This window comes from Typopeltis vanoorti, chromosome 2 (genome assembly GCF_054136105.1).
Source record: "Typopeltis vanoorti isolate ZY-2024b chromosome 2, IOZ_Tvanoo_1.0, whole genome shotgun sequence".
Classification (NCBI taxonomy): Eukaryota; Metazoa; Arthropoda; class Arachnida; order Uropygi; family Thelyphonidae; genus Typopeltis; species Typopeltis vanoorti.
The window spans coordinates 172418752-172440258 of record NC_143550.1 but is presented as its reverse complement, the minus strand read 5'-3'; the positions used below and the strand labels follow the sequence as shown (position 1 = coordinate 172440258).

The 21507-nt window shown below is 34.9% G+C and overlaps 1 protein-coding gene across 1 annotated transcript in view; it reads right to left on the bottom strand.

Moving 5' to 3' along the window:
- Positions 1-21507, bottom strand: part of LOC150109672 (neurobeachin-like protein 1) — a 1254229-nt gene that overhangs the window by 882917 nt on the left and 349805 nt on the right. Inside the window, exon 15 of the mRNA XM_090413954.1 lies at positions 7434-7535. Coding sequence (XP_090270080.1) covers positions 7434-7535 — 102 coding nt within the window. The remainder of the gene's footprint in view (positions 1-7433; positions 7536-21507) is intronic.

The window sequence follows — 21507 nt, the reverse complement described above, 5'->3', positions numbered from 1 at the left end:
GACATTGTTGGCATCCAGGAATGCATTAGCAGAGCTAATCTCAGGTGGTATGGTCACTTAAACAGAATGGGCAAGGAAAGATTGACAAAACAAGTATTCTCTGCCAGGTTGGCAGGAAAACGACCCAGAGGAAGACCAAGATATAGGTGGATTGATACGGTACAAAGTTCCTTAAACGACAGAAATATAAGATCTGATAATATTGGAGTCTTGTAACAGACTGATCTGGAAGAAAATTGTAAACAGGAAGCTAGTGTCGTGACGACTCTTTTCTGTCGTGTTCTAATTCTATCTAGTTTCAAGTCACTTTTATGAATAATACAACTAATTACGAATTGATCACCGATCTAAAAGTAGGGAAATTTATATTTATACTGCGCCACCCTATTCTTAGATTAGTCTATATAAATAGTAGGATCAGTTCTAAATTAAGTTAACAGTCATCTCATTAGGCCGAATCATCTATTATCATTTTTACTTGGGGTTCCCGCAAGATTCGAATATTTATGAACGGTGCAATAATAAGGAATTCAGGCAAACACAATATTTAGATCAACAAAATAAACATTTAATATATGATATGGTTAACAAATACAAGAACTCTATTTTAAAATGGAACTATACAATTAACTTAACACTTCTTCTTAGGTCACTGATGCTAATTCAATGTTCTAATTTTTATATACTATTCACAGTCTCAAAAACACAAATCTTCTTATCTCAAGTTAATATAACAATTTCACATCTTATTCAGTCTTCACAAATCTATCAGCTCAATGTTTATATTCACAGCAGGCAATAAACTACGTAAGCTATATTCCAAGCAAATATATTCCCGGACCTTGAGCATCGGAGGTATATTACAGTTAATGCTAGAATAGAGAAACTTATACAACTACTCTTACCAGACAAATTCTTCAATACATCAAATTATTCAGAGGGCACTTATGAATTAACTTAATTAACATTAGCGGAACACACATAACAAATACTCTCCATAGTTTAAACTGTATTACTGCAAGTCGCACTTCACTATTCCAAACAACAGTAATTAGGTACTAATATCTTTTCCTGTTCACTTTTCTCCAAGTAATCAATATAACCTTTTCCTAGGGCAACATAGAATTTAATCGTAATCCAGATTAACTAGAACTAATCAGAATTTTCGCATTGACTGTCCAGTTTCCTTTTATCTGATTACGGCATCAACCTTTCTTCATAACAACAGCAGTTTTCGCTTATAACATTAAACTTTATGTTTCACTACTTATAGGTTCACTTCCGAACACTATACTCATAAATCTCTGCCCTGAGGATTATATAATCTTGGTTCCGCAAAACTCTCTCCTCACTCCTTCTTAATAATAATTCTTCTCTAATCTCCCCTATCTATGACCTTCCCTCTTCTTTCTCTTTCCTCTCTCTCTAATATCCTTCTATATATCTGACCTTCACTCCCACCTTACGTTCGAACGCCACGTTCTACTCCACTCGTGGTTGTTTACGCGTGCGTCTCCATGACAACAGACTAAGCGTAAACATTTCGCCAATGTAATGTATGCTATATTACTGCTACATGAGTGATTACATAACATTAAATATTTCACAAATAAGAACAATATAATATTTAAGCTATTTCTTCAACTTTTTGATTACGTATACAGTTAAATATAAAATAACACTTTACGTTACACCATATATATTTAGTTATACAAAATTCTAAACATATTATTATTTTATAAACTAATAATAGGTCAGGTTTTGAGTAAATATTTAATTAGTAATTCTTATTTAAGGAATAATAAATAAATTTATATAAACCATGATTAATATTTAATAAGCAATGTTAAATGTGAATGAAAAATAATAAATTACATAACATAGCTTCATTCACAATTTAACACTAGTAATGATGTAAATTTTTCATGTAGTACTATCATATCCTGTACACCCCTTGAGGGTGCATGGCATGAATTTGATGATGATTGGGATATTATTTTTTTTTTGGGGGGGGGGGGGATGGCCAGTATCCATCATCTCTTCGTCATTGTGAAAAATATCCAAGAAGTCATCAAATTGGACTTTATCTAGTGCACTAGATATATTATAATTGTTTCATCTTCATGTGTGTGTGTGTGTGTGTTGGGGGGGAGACAGAGCCATCCATGCTATCTGTTAACAGGCCAGTCTGGAGGAACATCTTTGATCCTCTGCAGTGCACATTCTATTATTTTTTTACTAAGAGGATTTTCATGTAGTGGGACCATTTCTGGCATGTCCTCAGGAGTAAGTCCATATCGATTTTTCTCTTTTATTCATTGTAAGGAGATAGAAAGCAAGTCATTGAGTTCAGGGATATTGTAGTTGTGAGAAAGCAAGACTGACATATGTGTCACCATCTCTACTTGCTTCTTTACTGTTGCCTTCTTGTTGGGACAAGGTTAACCAGATGTTGCTGCTACTTTTGCTGTGTACTTCTTTTCACCTCCTGATAAGTGATGCATTGATCTGTTTTTATTTTTTTGGATCTCCTTTTCATCCTTCTATCCCTGGTACACTCAGGCAAACACTAGGTCATCTGTGTTTCCCCTTCATAAGGCTTATTAGTTGTTCAATAGAGACATGTGCATAAGACATACTATATTTTTTGAATAACGGCTTCACACATGTAAGAAAAAATAAAATATAATTTATTACTCCTATATATTTTGCTCAATATGGGCTTCTTTCAGGGAGAAGACAGAAAAACTGGTAACAACATTTAAATTTATCAACGAGTCATATAGCATGCATAAAATATCAAGTCTCGGCTGCAGCAAGGAAACACTATTAGAGTTCAGAGAAGTAGGAACAGATGTATAAATAATTAATTCATTTAAAAATAATAAATAAATAAAAATATAAACACAACTGACAGCAATCACTTCCCAAAACCTTAGAAACTTACAAAATGATTTAAAAAAGTTCATTACACAAAAACTGCAAAACATCAATTCATAAGACTTATTAAAATCTTATGAAAGAGAACAAAATGTTTTAATAGGGCCTCATCTGGACGACCAAGCACAAGTGACGGAGAGGATCCAAAAGCAAGTAACAAAGATAGTAGCAGGTCTATGGAATGATCCCTATGAGAATAGATTGAAGATCTGTGGACTTCAAAAACCGTGAACTTCAAAAACATGACAGGTGAACAGGTGAAGAATGGAAGACACAGTAGAAGCATGCAAATTATTCAAGGGGCTTTACAAGATTGACAATGAAGACTTTTTTCAGTACATGGCAGAAAGGGAAAGAATAAGATGGGAGAGAAGTGTATAAGAGTGTTCACAAAGATGTTAGGACTAGATTTTTTGCTTGGAGAGTGATGAATGGATGGAAAAGGTTTCCAGAGGTGGTTGTGAGTGCTTCATCAGTGAATGAGTTTAATAGGAGATATGATATGTATTGTGTGAATAACAAATAGCATGCAAATAAAGACTATCACCATGAGTCTTCTGACTACATGATGATGATGATGAGCAGCCTATCTTCATACATGAATGTATGAAGGTGGAAGACAATCACAAACATCCATGCCTACGTGGGATTCAAACCCGCAGCCTATTGGCTGGAGAGCGGGTACACTAACCACTCAGCCAACCAGGCCGGCTTAATATAATAATAATAATAGGACCTGAGTAAATCTTGATAAAACACTCAAGTAGAAAAATTTTTCTAATTCTCACATTCAATTTTATTTCCCTTTTTATAGATGGGTACTATAAGAACTCTACTTCAATCATAAGGAATTCAACTCTCTAACTAGACATTCTGAATTATGATGCAGCCACTATAAAACTTTTATATCATACCTCCACATTTGAGCATTTGGGGTTGAAGATCATCCTCCAGCTGCCTTTCAATATTTCAGGTTTTTGATGGATTTTTTTAGGTCAAGTACTGATATACAAACTCTTGAATGAATTTCTCTTGAATGTTTTCTATTGTGCTATCACTTGTTTCATTTAGAAATCTTTTCGAGTATTTACTTCAGGCATCGAGAATATCTTTATCTTCAGTTTTCAGATCACTTTTATTATTTCTAATTCCTTTATAGTACTCTTTCCTCTATTTCTAAAGCTTTTACAACCTCCAGAATATTTTGTCACCTTCCTGATATTTATCTTACATGTTCTTACCAAATTCTTCCAATGATCTCTGTTTAGCTAGTTTGACAATGCTTTTGTATTGTTACCTTTTTCTTGATGCTCTCAGAGCATAAGCTGAATTGCTTGCTAAAACTGTTCGATATGCTTTCTTCTTTTATTTGACTGCCTTTTCAACTTCCCAAGTTTACTATTGAGTTGTGATGTTTCTTTCTAACAACCTCACCACATTCTCCAGCTGAATCAATCAATGTTTTCTTCAGCATCTCCCAATGAATCTCCAAGATTTAGTTCTTATTTTCAAATTCCTTCATTTTTTTCTTGAATAATATTTATGTATTTGAGTCTATAAGTTCACCTCTGAAACTTGCTCAACTTTACTTTGTTTTAAAACATCCTTATTTTATTTTCAATATGATATTCAATTTCATCATCCTCAAAATTAAATGGTGATCACTTCCAATTTAAAATTGCGTGTTATATTCTTGTGTACTAAACCAACACAAAGATATGATTATCAACAATAACAATAGACTTTCTGATTTCTTTCACCTTCTCTCCATGGGAATTTGCATTTCTCCAAATTTTTCCAAAACATTTTTATATGTTTGGTATCATTTCCAACTCTGCTGCTTAGATATCCTACAAGGACCAACCGACCCTTTTTCTCTGTATCAGCTGTGTTCTCTAATACTTCGAAAAATTCTTCAACTTCTTTCTTAATAGAACCCTCTATTGGATCATAACCACAAATAAGTCTCACTGTTCAGTTCCCCACTCAAGTAGAAAATTTTTTCTAATTCTCACATTAAATTTTATTTCCCTTTTTATAGATGGATACTATAAGAACTCTACTCCAATCATATGGAATTCAACTTTCTAACTAGACATTCTGAATTATGATGCAGCCACTATAAAACTTTTATATTATAGTTCTACATGATACACGATACTACCTGCATTCCAGATTACCCTGATAATTAATGTTGAATACAACAGCTACTCCTCCTTTTCCCTGAATAGAATATTTTGCATTTGTTTGTTGCTCAGAAAAATCTCACCTGTTTTTGTCTTCTTTGTTTCAATAACACCTATTATGTCCACCTGATACTTTCTGCTAGTTCCATTTCTTTTTCATTTATGCTCCTTATGTTTATAGTGCTAATCTTGAGCTCTGCTGATGTCACTGTTTTCTCTGGTTCCCTAACAAAAACAATGGGGGGAAACCTTGATTAACTGGGTGAAGTCCCAGATAACATGAAAGAATTTCATGTTATTTTGATTTAAGCCAATAAGAATATAATTTAGTCTGCTGAATCCCAAATTGCCAGCTCATTCTTGTTCAATGTCCAGGTAGATACCTAAAAAGTGCATCATAAGACAGTGAGGACTGGACTTTAGGTCAGAAGCTCTTGTTGGTTCTCTTCATTCCTTAAAGGGCTATGTGGAGATCTCCTCCAAGTTACCCAGCTTTGACCCTTAAGTACTGCAAGCATCATTAGACCTAAAGAAATAGTAGCCTTAAAAAACTTATACAACAACAAAATTTATAAACAAAGCAGACAATAGTAATGCAACTGCCATAATGGATCAAACAAAATATAACAGAAAAATGAATAATCATCTAAAGGACTCCTCTATATTACAATATTATACATCAGAATCCTACAAAATCCCCCCAAAAAAAGTGTGTAACTGTTAAAAAAAAAAAAAAAAAAAAAAAAAAAAAAGATTAAATTACCTTGGATATATGGGGCTCCAAAAAATCATGATCCCAATGTTCATTCCTTTTCGTCCTTAACCCACAGCATGGGCTACACTCTCTCCTTTGTTAAAAAGTCTTTTCACTTTAAAACCTTAATAAAGAAATCTTAACCAAAAAGATTCAGACATCATGGTGGGCTTTGATATTACTTCATTATTTATCAATGTACTGCTGAGAGAGAGAGCCCTCTGACCTTATTAAGCAATATTTCCACCCTGTGACGTCTGAATTATGGAAATTCACAATACCTATGTTTAATTTCTCATTGAAAGGAAAATTATACACACAACTAGATGGGCCTGCACTGAGTCCTTTCATCCCCCCTTTCCCTTCCTGCCAACCAATTTTTATATGGAATTTTTTTTTGTGGCACCCATCAACCCATTTCTAGAAAACTATGTACTCAATATAGTTACATACAAATCAGGTCTGTATATGCTATTTAAATTATGCGTTTGCTTATTAAGTCTCACGACCAAGACACATTGGATACACTTTTAGCACATTTAAATGTGCCAACATCCCAAAATACATTTCACTATAGAAAAAAAGAAACAAAAAACTGTCTTTCATTCTGACATGCACTAGTTATACACCTACCAGATGGTTAATTATCTCTTCTATCCACATACACTGAAAGTACTTATATAAGCAGTCACACCGCATCCATATCCAGCTAGCAACCTAATTCCATTCTCCAAAGGATAGCTTCATCCTCTTGCACATTTTAGAGTACATAAGTTTCTTCTGCATGTAATTTTCCCTACTTTGGAAGGAGCAGTAGATCTGTTAATGTCTGTCGAGAAGAACATAAAAAAACTACATTTATGATCACCTGTATGGCAAGTCAGGACTGGGAGATAATACTCTGGATACTCTACTTCAAAAGATTAAATGGAAAAAGACAATTGTCCTGCTCAGAAGTCATTATAGGAGACTATTTTTGGAATTGGCATCAACTATGAAACACTCCCCCTAACCTTAACATATCTGCATTAATTGGGGAGATAGTCATTCCAAGTCCACATTTAGCCTAACTTCATTGAATTAACTTTATGTTAATCTGGTCCCCTTGAGGTCTTGATAGGGCATTAGTTCTTTGTTTTTTTATTTACAATTTGAATTGTTTCTACATTGATCTGAGTGCAGTGTGTTTTACAACAGTTCTAAATTGGATCCTGAAGCCATCTAGCAAAATATGAGCTTAATACATTCATTATTTTTCTTCCATTGTTTATGCCATAAGACACTATTATGAATAACCATTAGCAACACCCAAACCTATTTATCTACATGTATAAGGGTGCAAATCAAAGCTACATATTACAGATATTTATTCTAGTTTTTTTCTTTTTTTTTTTTGAGAATTACCTTTTGAATTTTTTTAAAATAAGGATATTGTGAACAGAACAATTTATAAAGGGGGGAAAAATAGGTTTATAAAATAAGAATAAAATACAACAATTAAAAAAACTGCAAAACTTGCAAAAACTCTTACATTAGTATAAAAATTATCTTACATCCTGTGGTTCCTGGAGATCTAAAAAATGAGACACTCCCATCCAGCCATCTCTTTTTGCAACCATAGAAAGGACATACATCAGAGGTAGAACATAAGGAAACTACCAAATTAAACATAATAGTGGCACTATTATTAAAGTACATCCTTTATTATAATATTTTTTATAATGTATGTACATAAATACACAATTATCACATTTTATGAAACTCATAATATGTCCTAATATTGAGAAAATATTTTTCTGAACCCTTTTTCCTAGCTTTCCTATTAGCTTGAATATACAAAAGCACAACACAGTTTTGCAAATCTTCTTCTATTTTTTTTTTTTTTATTAGTCATATGTTTGTCATTTTCTTATGCACTGTAAATGGCTATCGATCTGATTATGTCTTATTTATAGTCCACAGTCCACTCTCACTATAACAAACCTTCTAAGGACTACAGGGATAGTTTATTATAGTGAAATATTTTTAGCATATCAGTGATGCCATGAAACTTTGGCTGAGATTTTCAAGTAGATTGTTACAGTAAGTGAATTCACTATAATGAGAGCTAACTGTGTATAAATATATCATTCATAATATATATTTTGCACGCGCACACACACACACACACACACACACACACACACAACAGTCTGTAAGAGACAACAACCAGTGAAGTCTTTTAGTGAGTGATTTCCATCTCCTAAGACAACTGAAGGAGCACCTGGCTGACAAGCAATTTGAAACTGATGTGACAATGATGTACAGCATGTTATCATTTCTGGTTAAAAACACAGGGCACTGATTGTTCTACCATGGAATAACTGTCTTGTGCTACTGTAGGGCAAATATATATAAATATATCTGGTAACTAAACAGAAAAGGGATGTGTACCAAAGACAACTTTATGTATCATACATATAATCAATAGAATAAAACTCTTCATGAGAGTGCTAGCCATTGTATGAATTCTGCATGAATATTAACCAATAAAGATAAAACTGAACTGTTTGATTTTAAATAGACACAAAGAGCAACATTTCAAATGTAACTATAAGTATTTGAATTATGTGAAAGAAGACAGTTGAATTATTATATACTAAGCAAAGACATTTCTTATTTATTCATAGTAATGCATAATAGTATAAACAGCACTGAGAGAGGGGAAAAAATATATATCTATTAAACTCACTAATATTTTGCTTTTTTTCTCACCAGCATCATCGGAGCACGATTATAACTGTGATATACACACACAGCCCTAAACTACATACTTGAAGAAAACAATTTAAATTGAAGCAGACAACAGAACTAATGTACTTACAAGGCACCCTCTATTGGTCAGATAACCATAAAGTGGGGCCATTATTATTAACTATGGAGATCACAACAGAAAAACAAATCATCATCTTAGACTCCTCTACCTATCAGATCATAGACTGGGATCCTACAAAATCCCAAAAGAAAAAAGTGTACAAATTATTTAAAAAAAAAAAAAAAATTACATCTTGGCTAAAAGAAATTATCAAGAAACTCAAACCTTATCATGTCAAACCAACCTCAATATATGTGACCTGTAAAATTCACAAACCTAATACCCCCTCCCCTTTTGTCCTATAATAGACAGCATTAGAGAGCCCCACCTAGAAACTAGCCAAACATTTATCCAAATCACTTTTCTTTCTTATAGGCAACTCTCTCATCTATTAAAAACTCTCTGCATTTTAAATCATGACTAAAAAAATCAAACTTTGATAGATTCTGACATCATGGTCAGTTTTGATATTACTTCACTATTCACTAGCGTACCTTGGACAGAAACCTTCAATCTCATTAAGCCACATTTCCTCCTAACAAAATGAATTATTCAGATTTCACTATATTTGCAGGTTATTTCATATGAAAAGGAAACATATACAGCTGGTACAATAAATCCATCTTTCCCAAACCTAGTTTCAAGTGAGTAACATGGTTTTGGAGGAGGCACAAACATTTGTTCTGCTTATGAACAGCTTGTCAAAGTCATGAGCCTACAAATCAAATCAATTTGGATTTGATGGATAATGCTGATAAGAAGGATGATCTCATCGAACTACAGAGAAAACTTAGCAAAATCTTTGCTAAGGCAAAATTTTCTTACTTAAAATCTTGATAAATTCATGTGTTCCCAAATGGCTGCATACCAAGTTTTGGCAAATAATGATCTTTCAGCCTTAATCCCATTTGTTACAACCTTTCTAAGCAAATCTGGATTTTCAACATCATTAGTGTGAAGACAAAGTTTAGAAATCAATTGGATGCCAGTTATGATATTTGCAAAGCACAGTCAAAGACGGTTCCTTGATGATTTTTTGTCCTAACTGGTCAAAAGCAGCAGCATCCATCTCATTAAAGTGGTTATAAATAATTATATAATTATTTTATACTTGTTTAGGATAAAATAATTATTTTTGTTTCATTTGAGTATTTTTATTTGGAGCCTCCATAGCTCAGTTGGTTTCGACAATGATCTCATCATCGTCATCATAAAATTCCTGCCATGTATCCTGAAGGGGTACAGGATATGACTATACTACATGAAAAATTTACATCATTATTAACTTCCTATCTACAATTTTCCTCCAAATCAGTCTGTTACTTGTCAAGACTCCAACATTATCAGATCTTATATTTCTGTCATCTAAGGCACTTTTACCATATCAATCAACCTATATCTTGGTCGTCATCTGGGTCGTTTTCCTGCCACCCTGGCAGAGAATACTTGTTTTGCTAATCTTCCCCCACTCCCATTCTATTTAAGTGACCATACCACCTGAGATCAGCTCATGGATGCTGACAATGTCAAGTTCTTTCCTAATATCCTCATTTTTAATATGATATTGCCATCTGTTTGTGCTCCTAATCTTAATCAGGACTCTCATATCTGTGATATTTGGTCAAGTGTTTTACTTCTGACCCAGCTCTTAGATCCATAAGTTAAAATTGGTTTGAACACTGTCTTGTATACAGCTTATTTAGTGTTCCGACTAATTTCTCTCTTATTCCATATGAATTTAGTCATTTGACTTCCTACCATACCAGCTTTGTTGATTCTATAGTCTATTTCCATATTTAATTTACCATCTTCACTAAAAATCCTGCCTAGGTAGCTGAAATGTTTTACTTGTTCCACAGGTTCTCCATTCAACGCAGTCGACATTTTCAATGCTTCTGCATATTTTCATTATCTTTGTCTTGTTATTGCTGACCTCCATACCATATCTATTACAACAGTTATTCAATTTAGTCAGGGAATCTTGCAGACTTGTTGCGGATTTATTTAGAAGTATAACATCGTTCGCATAAAGCAAACAGCTGACATTAACATCTCCAATTTTGATATCAGGTTTAATACCACTTTCCTTCATAATGTGATCAATATAGATAATGAATAACAGAGGGGATAATGTACATTCTTGTCTCACACCGGATTTAACATTAAACCATCTTCCTGTACTTCCTTCAATTCTAACTGATGACTTACAACTCAAATAAAGACTATGTATTGCTTGATATAATGCTCCACTGACACCATATAACTGTAGCATATTGAATAGCTTCTCAATTGGCACCTTGTCATATGCCTTTTCCAGATCTACAACACTTAAACACAGATCTTTGTTATATTCCCATGATTTCTCAACTATTTGTTGTAAAGTGAAGATCTGATCCTGAGAGCCTCTATTTGGCCTGAATCCAGCTTGTTCTTCACCAAGTTTTTCTTCCAAAATTCTTCTCAACTGTTTATCAAGTATACTGGCATAAATCTTATCAGGAACACTCAGTAGGGAAATACCTCTGTAATTCTCATATTCAGTTTTATTTCCCTTTTTATATATGGGTACTATGAGAGCTCTACTCCAATCATCAGGAATTCGTCCCTCTGTCCAGGCCTTCTGAACTATGCAGTGTAGCCACCGTAACACTTTTATACCTCCATACTTCAGTTCTGGTCTAACATCATCTATTCCTGCTTTTCGACATTTCAAGCCTTTGATGGCTTTTTTCTACTTCAAGTATGGATATATATTCCTGAATGTATGCATGTTGAGTGTTTTTTTACCACAGTTCTATCACTGCTTATTTCATTTAGCAATTTTTCGAAGTAATTACTCCAGACTTCAAGGATATCTTTTTCTCCAGTTTTCTTGATCTTTGGATCTTATGACCTTTGGTTGGAAAGACCTGGGTTCGAATCTCATCTAGGATGCGAAGAACTTTTATCAGAGCTTTTCAACTGAAGGTGAGTTAGCTGGTCTCACATAGAGGTAGAGGGTTTTTTCTCTCTATCGAAAAATTCAGGTTTTTCATCCATTCAGAACAGGCAAACCGGCCTTAGAACACAAGCAATTAACATACATAATACACTGGCCTTATAGCCCATAAATTACTTTGGCTGGAAATCTAAATAAACAAAATCAAACATTTTTATTTTTTATATTTTTATTAAAAATAAAGTTCATTGTATTATCATCATTCTTCATTAATGTTCATTTTGGTGTATGGATTTTTAGGAAAGGTGTGTACTTTAAGATTACACTAAAGGGATGTGTGATAGCAAAAAGATTCCAAAGTTTGGGAATTTATATGGAATATTTTGAAAACTAAGCACGCAACACAGCCACACTTAAACCAACAGTTGTTTGGCTGTGCTATGTTGATGTGTTTGCTATTTGGGCTCATGGTCCAGACTCATTAGATATGTTTTTGGTGCATTGTAACAATTATCTACCCTTTTTATATTTCATAAATTTTATTTTTTTTATATTACAGAAAATCCACTTATAAAGGAAGGTATTTACATAAACAAACAAACATCCCACCACTCTTCCCAATAGTATAGCATTCTCAAAACACTTATTCACCAAGCCAAGGCTATTTATTCAAATGACACAGCCCTTTAAACTAAGCTCAGGGACCTTTGCAACACCATTTTAGCTGATGGCTATATAGATGACATAAAATAGATAAAATATTACATTCACCCCTCCCCCCACTCTATCCTTACAACACACAGAATCACAGCAAAACCATTCCCATCTTATATGTTAAGGGTACATCACAAAAAAATAACCCAAGTTCCTTGCAAACAATCTCCATGCCACTTTCATTCAGCTAGCACCTTTATATGTTCTCTTAAGATCAATTGCATCCTCTTAACCATCCTGGAGTGTATAAAGTTCCTTGTGTCTGCAGTTTAGCCTACTTTCGACAGACTGTTAGATCAGTTAACATCGACATTGAAGAATACAAAAATTACATCTGCAATCATCTGTATGGCAAGTTGGAATTGCCAGATCTGGATACTCCTTCACATAGGATTAGATGGATGAAACGCCTTAATTACATAGAAGTTATTAGAGGGACTATTTTTAGAATCAGCATCAGCTATGAAGGACATTTCCATCCTCCACAAAGTATGGTTGTATTAATTTACTAATGATCTGGGAGACTGTCATGTAAAGACATCATGGCCCGACTTCTCTAAATTAGTTTTATGGTTATCTACTCCATAGAGAGTGCCATGTAAGGATATTAGTTCTCTTAGTCAGTGACAATTTAAATTGTTTTCCTCAATTACATAGTTTAGTGCTGTGTACCTATTCCAATTATAATTGTGATCTGATGATGCTGGTTAGAAAACCAATGAAATATTAGCGAGTTCAATAAATATATGTTTTTTTTTTTCCTCCTCTCTCTGTGTTGTTCATACCGTTTTAACATTATTATGAATCATCACTTAAACCTTTCTATATGTATTTCATATTTGGTCCATCAGTTGCCATACAGCACACAAAGTACACAATAAAACTTAAATTATTATAGATGAAATGTTTTAGACAACTGCCAAATAATAAATGGCAGATAATATAAGGGTTTCATGCTAATAGGCTAATGAGGGTGCTTAAGAGCCAAAGCTGTATAACTGAGCAGAGAGGAGACCTCCACATAGCCTTTAAAGGAATGCAGAGAACCGACCAGAGTTTCTGACCTAATGTCCAATCCTCACCTTCTTGTGGTGCACCCTGTTGGGTATCTACCTGGAAACTGAACGAACGAGGATGGGATGGGAATTTGGGATTCAGCCGACCAAATTGTATTCTTAATTGGCTTAAACCAAAATACAAAATGATGGTACAACATGACAAAAGTTCAAGCCAGCTAGAGCTTCGCCCAGTTAAAGAAGGTTCCAGCTGTTTTTGCCAGGGAAAAAGGGTGAACAGTGAAAAGTCAGCTACTGGAACAAATGAAATCTGAAAACACATCCCAACTCAACATTACCAGAGTTAAAGACCCGGTACTATCAACATAAGAAGCCTGAATGTGCAAAGAAATAGAACTAGCTGAGGAATTATAAGTACCAGATCAACATAATAGGGGTGACTGAAACAAAAAAGACAAAAACTGGTGAGATCTTTTGAGCAATAAATACAAAATGTTATATTCAGGCAATGACAATCAAGGAAAAGAAAGAGTAGCCACAGTATTCAACATTAAATACGAAGCTAATCCTCTTGAATGGCAGGCAGTCTCAAGTAGAGTGATGTGGGCAAATATCAGAATGGGGAACTGGATTGGACAATGAGACGTATATTTGTGCCCATAGTCCCATAAAAGGTTCTACTAAGGTAGAAGTGGAGGAATTTTTTGAGACTTTAGAGAAAGCAACTGACACAATGAAAAAGGAAAAGTTGGTCCTTGTTGAGAATCTAAATACCAGAGTAGGAAATGATTGTCAGAGGTACAAAAATATTTTGGGAAAATCTGGAGTAAAGAGCAAAGCTAATAATAATGGCAAATGCCTGTTGGATTTCTGCTCAGGACATGGACTGGTTATTACTAACACCATGCTCCAACATAAAAATGTGCAAAAATTCACATGAAGAGAAGAGGCAAGGAATAAGAAAAGTCTCATTGACTATGTTATTGTTGATAGTAATATTTTCTCCCTGGTGCAGGACACCAGAGTGTACAGAAGATTTGAAATTGGAAGTGATCACCATTTAGTCTTAAGGGATAAAATTTAATTTCATATTGAAAAGAATGATATGTAAGAAAGTTTTAAAGCGAATAAAATTTGAGCAGCTCTCAGATGTGAACCGTAGACTAAAATACTAATGATTATTGAAGAAAAAATGAAAGAGTTTGAGAACTGGAACCAAACCTTGAAGAAAACCCTGATTGATTGAGCCAGAAAGGCATGTGGTGAGGTTGTCTACAAGGATAGAAAAATCAGAACTCCCTGGTGGACACAGGAAGTTAAAGAGGTGGTGAAGGAAAAGAAGAAAGCATATCAAAAGTTCCTGGCAAATAAATCAGCTGGTGCTCTTGGAGAATACAGAGACAAATGTAAGAAAGCTAAACACTTTGTAAAACTGGCTAAACAAAACTCATGGGAGGATTTGGGAAAGAACATAGAAAATAAATATCAAGAAGGTGGCAAAATATTCTGGAGGTTGTTGAAGAAGCTTGGGAATGGGGGAAAGAGTGCTGTAAAAGGAGTTAGAGATGATAAAGGTGACATGAAAACGGGAGAAAAAGATATCCTTGAAGTATGGAGTAATTACTTTGAAAAACTGCTAAATGAAACAAGCAGTGATGACAGCACAGTGGTAAAAAACACTGACCAGGCATGCAGTCAGGAATACATATCCATACTTGAAGTAGAAAAAGCCATTAAAGGTTTAAAATGTGGAAAGGCAGCAGGAGTAGATGATATTCGACCAGAAATGCTGAAGTATGGTGGTATAAGAATCTTACATTGGCTGCACTGCATAGTTCAGAAAGCTGGACAGAGGGATGAATTCCTGATGATTGGAATAGAGCCTCTCATAGTACCCATATATAAAAAGGGAAATAAAACTGAATGTGAGTATTACAGAGGTATTTCCCTACTGAGTGTTCCTGGTAAGATGATTTATGCCAGTATACTTGATAAACAGTTGATAAGAATTGTGGAAGAAAAGCTTGGTGAAGAACAAGCTGGATTCAGGCCAAATAGAGGCTCCCAGGATCAGATCTTCACTTTACAGCAAATAGTTTAGAAAGCATGGGAATATAACAGAGATCTGTGTTTAAGTTTTGTCAATTTGGAAAAGGCATATGACAAGGTGCCAAGAGAGAAGCTATTTAATACGCTACAGTTATATGGTGTCAATGGGGCATTATATCAAGTAATACTTAGTCTTTGAATTGTAAGTCAGCAGTTAGAATTGAAGGAAGTACAGGAAGATGGTATAATGTTAAATCTGGTGTCAGACATGGATGTACGTTATCCTCTCTGTTATTCATTATCTATATGGATCACATTATGAAGGAAAGTGGTATTAAACATGATATCAAAATTTGAGACGTTAATGTCAGCTCTTTGCTTATGCAAACGATGTTATACTTCTAAATAAATCAGCTACAATCTGCAAGATTCCCTGACTAAATTGAATAACTGTTGTAATAGATATGGTATTATGGTCAGCAGTAAAAAGACAAAGAAAATAGGTAGAATCATTGAAAATGTCAACTGCGTTGTGACGGAGAACTTGTTCCGCAGGTTCTCCTTCAGCTTCTTAGGCACGACTTTTAGTGAAGATGGTAAATTAAATATGGAAATAGACTACAGAATCAACAAAGACGGTATGGTAGGAAGTCAAATGACTAAATTCATATGGAATAAGAGAGAAATTAATCGGAATGCTATAGCTGTATACAAGACAGTGTTCAAACCAATTTTAACTTATGGATCTAAAAGCTGGGTCAGAAGCAAAACACTTAAACAAAGACTAGAGACCGCAGATATGAGAGTCCTGAGAAAGATTATATGCGTGAACAGATGGCATCAATGGCAATATCATATTAAAAACGAGGATATTAGGAAAGAACTTGACATTGTCAGCATCCAGGAATGTGTTGGCAGAGTGGTATGGTCATGTAAGTATGGTTAACGTAAACAGAATGGGCGAGGAAAGATTAGCAAAACAAGTGTTCTCTGCCAGGTTGGCAGGAAAATGACCCTGAGGAAGACCAAGATATAGGTGGATTGATACGGTACAATGTGCCTTAGATGATAGATATATAAGATCTGATGATAATGTAGTCTTGACAAGTAACAGACTGATTTGGAGGAAAATTGTAGATAGGAAGTTAGTAATGATGTAAATTTTACATGTAGTACCATCATATCCTGTACACCCCCCCTTGAGGGTACATGGCAAGAATTTGATGAGGATGATGATGATAATGCTAATAGGCCAATAGATGGTATGGCTTCAGAAGCGTTTCCTCTCCCTCCCTCACCCTCCAACCTCAGAAGAGCAGCTTCCTATTATACTTGATTGAATCCATAACAGCTAGGCATTCTCATTATTAGCCTTTGTAATATATATATATATATATATAGTCAAATTTGAACCACTCTCCTGTCCCTCACTAATATTATATGGTGCTTTTAAAAGATATTTTCAAACCACCTATTTTATTGCTTGAAAGTCTATTATATAGGTGATGTATTTACCATCTCTCCTAATTCTAAACCAGAGGTTGATGTTTTCAGAAGATTAATAATCACCATCTCTGACCAAGTTCAAAAGAGAAATAACCAGATAAGTGCTTACCATTTCTAGATACATTTGTAAGCCATAAACCAGACAGTTCCTTAAAAAAATTCTCAATCACAAACTGGAAAAAATAGTCAGGTCTTTTAAAAAGTACAACCTCTACATAGCTTTTAAGCCTCACCAGAAACTTGCTACCCTTATTCGTTCCATCAAAGATCAGTTCCATCCTCTCTCAGTGCCTGGAGTATATACGAGGGTGGTCTGAAACGTTCTCGGCCTCGATTATAGATTATTATTATTATTACGGGCAACTCCAAGGAGTTGACAGACTCGTCGAGGGAGTCTGTCAACTCCTTGGATCATGTCAAAAACAACTATTTGACCTTCACACAGTATCTATCATACCTCGCCTTGAACTCATTCACAGTCATGCCACCCACAATAGATTCTGGTAGCTTATTCCACTCATTCACCATTCTACAAGTAAAAAAACCTAGCTCTAGCACCCTTGCTAACCACATTCTTACCCAGCTTCCATGTATGGCCCCTAGTTCTCCCACCACCATGGATGGCAACACTATCAGCAAGATTTTTTTTTTCTTTCCTAAGTTGGTAGATTTCTCATAAGCATCCATGTGAAATTGCAAGTCATTCTATCAAGTAGTTTGTTTTATACAGCTGTCTGAAGCAAAAGTGTTGTCTGTATCTCTTGAAATGGATAAAATTGAGTATCGTGCAGTTATAAAATTCTTTGTAAAAGAAGGTTTAACACCAAAAGAAATTCATTCGAAGTTCATAAAAGTTCATGGGTACTTTTCTCCTTCATTTTCGAAATTAAGAAATGGCCTGTCAAGTTTAAATGTGACCATACCAGCCTTGAAGATGATCCATGCGAAGGATGTCCAAAAAGTGTAAAAAGAATTGATCAAGTGCACGATATGGTACTGAATGACAGGCGAGTCAAAGTGTGTGAGTTGCTGAGACTATAGGTATTTCAAAAGAATACGTAGGATATATTTTGCATGAAGAATTGCAAATGAAAAAGCTTTGTGCAAGATAGGTGCCACGCTTGCTCACAGCAGATCAAAAACGCACTACATGAAAATCTCTGAACAGTACTTGGAGCATTTTAACAAGAATAAAACTGATTTTTGTGCATCTTGGATTCACCATTATGCACCAGAATCTAAACAGTAATCAAAACAGTGGACAGAAGCTGGTTGGTCAGTGCCAAAGAAGACAAAGTCAGTTCCATCAGCAGGAAAGGTCATGGCATCGGTGTTTTGGGATGCTAAAGCATTTTGTTTATCAATTATCTTGAAAAGGGAAAAACAATAACTGGGGAATATTATTCGGATCTTTTAACCAGACTAGATGAAAAAATTCATGAGAAAAAACCCAGTTTGCAAAAGAAAAAAATCATCTTTCATCATGACAATGCACCTGCCCACAAACATGTTTTGGCAATGGGAAAATTAAGGGATCTGCACTATGAATTGTTGGAACATCCACCCTATTCCCCGATTTGGCTCCCTCTGACTTCTATCTCTTCCCAAAACTAAAACTCTTCCTCACTGGTCAGCATTTTTCTTCAAATCAAGAACTGATTGCAGCTGTACAGAGGAATTTTGCAGATCTTACTGAGAACCACTACAAGGACGGGATAATGGCACTGGAGCATCACTGGAATAAATGTATTAGTCTTAAGGGAGATTACTTTGAAAAATAAAAATAATAATTTTGAAATTATAAATTTGTTTTTTCATTGTTACGCCGAGAACGTTTCAGACCACCCTTGTAAAGTACCCTGTTCCTACATGTTGACTTTCTTCAGACAGATAGATACAATGCTTGGAAAGAAGTCAATGGAGACCCCCCATGGGCAAGGTGCATTGTGCCATGTAACAAGTCACATGTTGGTAGCAGTATAAATTGGAGGAATATGATGCTTCCAAGTTAGTGCTACTGTGTCCAGGTGAAATGATTGAGAGAAGGGAAATGACAGAGTTTGAAAGAGGCATTGTGATAGGATACCATGTTGCAAGCCTATGTGTTCGTGATGGATTAAGGAAGATCAAATTCAAAGTAAAATCATCCCTTGTTTTTTTGTTACACTGTAGAGGATACTTCATCATTTCAGCGGATTCTCTGAATGCTCTTGAGTAAAAGAGGTAATCAGTGTGGTGCCATTCTATCAGATGTTGTATGTGCTGCCAGCCCTGATTTATGCTTTCTTTCATTCTCAATGTCCTTGATGTGTTCTGATCAGCTTATCTCCTCAGATCAGTCGGTTTGTCATATTTAGTGTAGCCCAAACTGCAACTGGTCTTCCTTAATCCATCATGACACACTTGTATCTACCAGCAGTCTACACAACCCACGAACCAGTGTAACAGTGAATGCACATTTTCCATTGTTTAAACATTTTCAAATATTCTTCACTAGAAATGTTAACTGTTATTACTTTACTTGTAGTTATTTTATTTATTTATGCTATTTCCTGATGTAGGGAAACAAAGTTTTTTCACAAAACTAGTCGAATTAAAACAGTTTCTTTTTACTTCTCTGTGTGTAGTTTAATATCAGAAAATAGTGATTTTAATATGTCCTCTCTCGACAGAAGCCTGCACAATGAGATTCTGGACAATGCAATGCTTTCTACTTGTGTCATTTCTACGGAACTTACCACTGTTATAACCATGTCATAAGATAATACCACACCTTGATTATTGTGCAAAGATTTGGTCTCCGAGATTCCAAGGGAATAAAGAAGTGTGGAAAGGGTGCAAAGAAGAGTTATAAAGATTACATCCAATTTATGGGATTTAGATTATATAGATTGTGAGTATGTGGATTACAAACTCTAGCTAATAGGAGAAAGAATGATGATATGACAGAGGTCTATAAACTTTAAATAAGTGTTATACGATATAGTCTGATGAAATTTTTCATTATATGGAAGGTGTGGAGAAAACACAGGGACATCCATGGAAATTAAGTTTGTTCACGGTGAAGAAAGGAGTAAACACTAAGTTTTTCTCCCTGAGAGGTGAGCGAGTGGAATAGTTTGTCTTTAGGGGTAGTGAATGCATCTAGTGTGAATGAATTTAAGAAAAGGTATGACAGATGGTTTGGGCAATTTATAGCCTCCCTCGACGAGTCCCCTTGACTTCCTGGAGGTCTCAGATAATAATAATAAGGCTGCTGCTGTAACTGTTGGTCTGCCACACAACAGTCCAGGACCTCACTACATGCCTACATGAAGAATGGAATGGTCCAAAATTCCCACTGATTGTTATTGTACACTTGTGGAAAGTATACTCTGCAGGATTGCTGGAGTCATCACAGCAAAAGGAGGTTCTACATCTTATTAAGGTGGGTACATGGCTGTTTGTTCCTCACACTATGGTGTCCACTAATATTTCTTTCCAAGCAATGCATATCAACACTGGTAAACCATGTGTTGGATACCACTCACAAAATCTTCTGTATTCTGTATTAATACAGAATACAGAAGATTTTGTGAGCGGTATTTATGCTATTTTATAACAGATAGGATGATGTTATTAAAACTGAAAGGTCAACCACTAGATATTAATCTTATACAGGTCTATGCCCCTACTGCTCACAAGAATGATACTAAGATCGAAGAATTTTATGATTAATTAAAAGAACTAATGAAAAACACAAAAAAACATGATATTAACATCTTCATGGGTGATTTCAATGCTAAAGTTGGGAAAGGTAAAAGTGGAGATATAGTTGGTAATGCAAGAAATGAGAGAGGAGACCATCTTATTCAATTCTGCCAAGAAGAGGAACTAATAATCACAAACACATGGTTTAAGCTACCATTCTGAAGTCTGTATACTTGGCAATTACCACAGGATAATAATACAAATATAGTCAGAAACTAAATTGATTACTTGCTAATTAATCAATGATTTAGAAGTTCCATAAAGAGTACAAAAACCTATCCTAGTGCAGATATTGCTTTTGATCATAATTTACTGGATGAGAGTTGCCAATCCAATTTGACATATGGTTTAAAAATGGTGCGTAGTTTATTAAGTACTCTAGATATCTTTTCAGATGTGCCTTGAATGTATGGGATGGTAACAGTTTTGCTGTAGTCTTGTGCAATAAGCAAAGAAGGGAATTTCTGGGGAGCATTTAGTATTATTTCGATCTGATGAGATTATAGCCATTGGCTAAGAAAGTGTGATGCAAGTGAGTTCAGCAGGTAAGAGCACTGTCATTGGAACAGATAGCTCTAGCTCTGTGAATTAGTTTTAGGATACCATATTATTGAGCTGGATGATGGTGTGGCTGTTTGTGCAAATATCTTGGGTTTTCTATAAACAGAAAAATATAAGAAACCATCTGGAAGCCATGTGATTAGTGTATCCAGGAAGGGCAGATAGTCATTAGCTTCTGTTCCATTGTGAAGTGGATTTTAGGACATTGTCTATACTCCCAGTCAAGTTCCAAAAGCCAA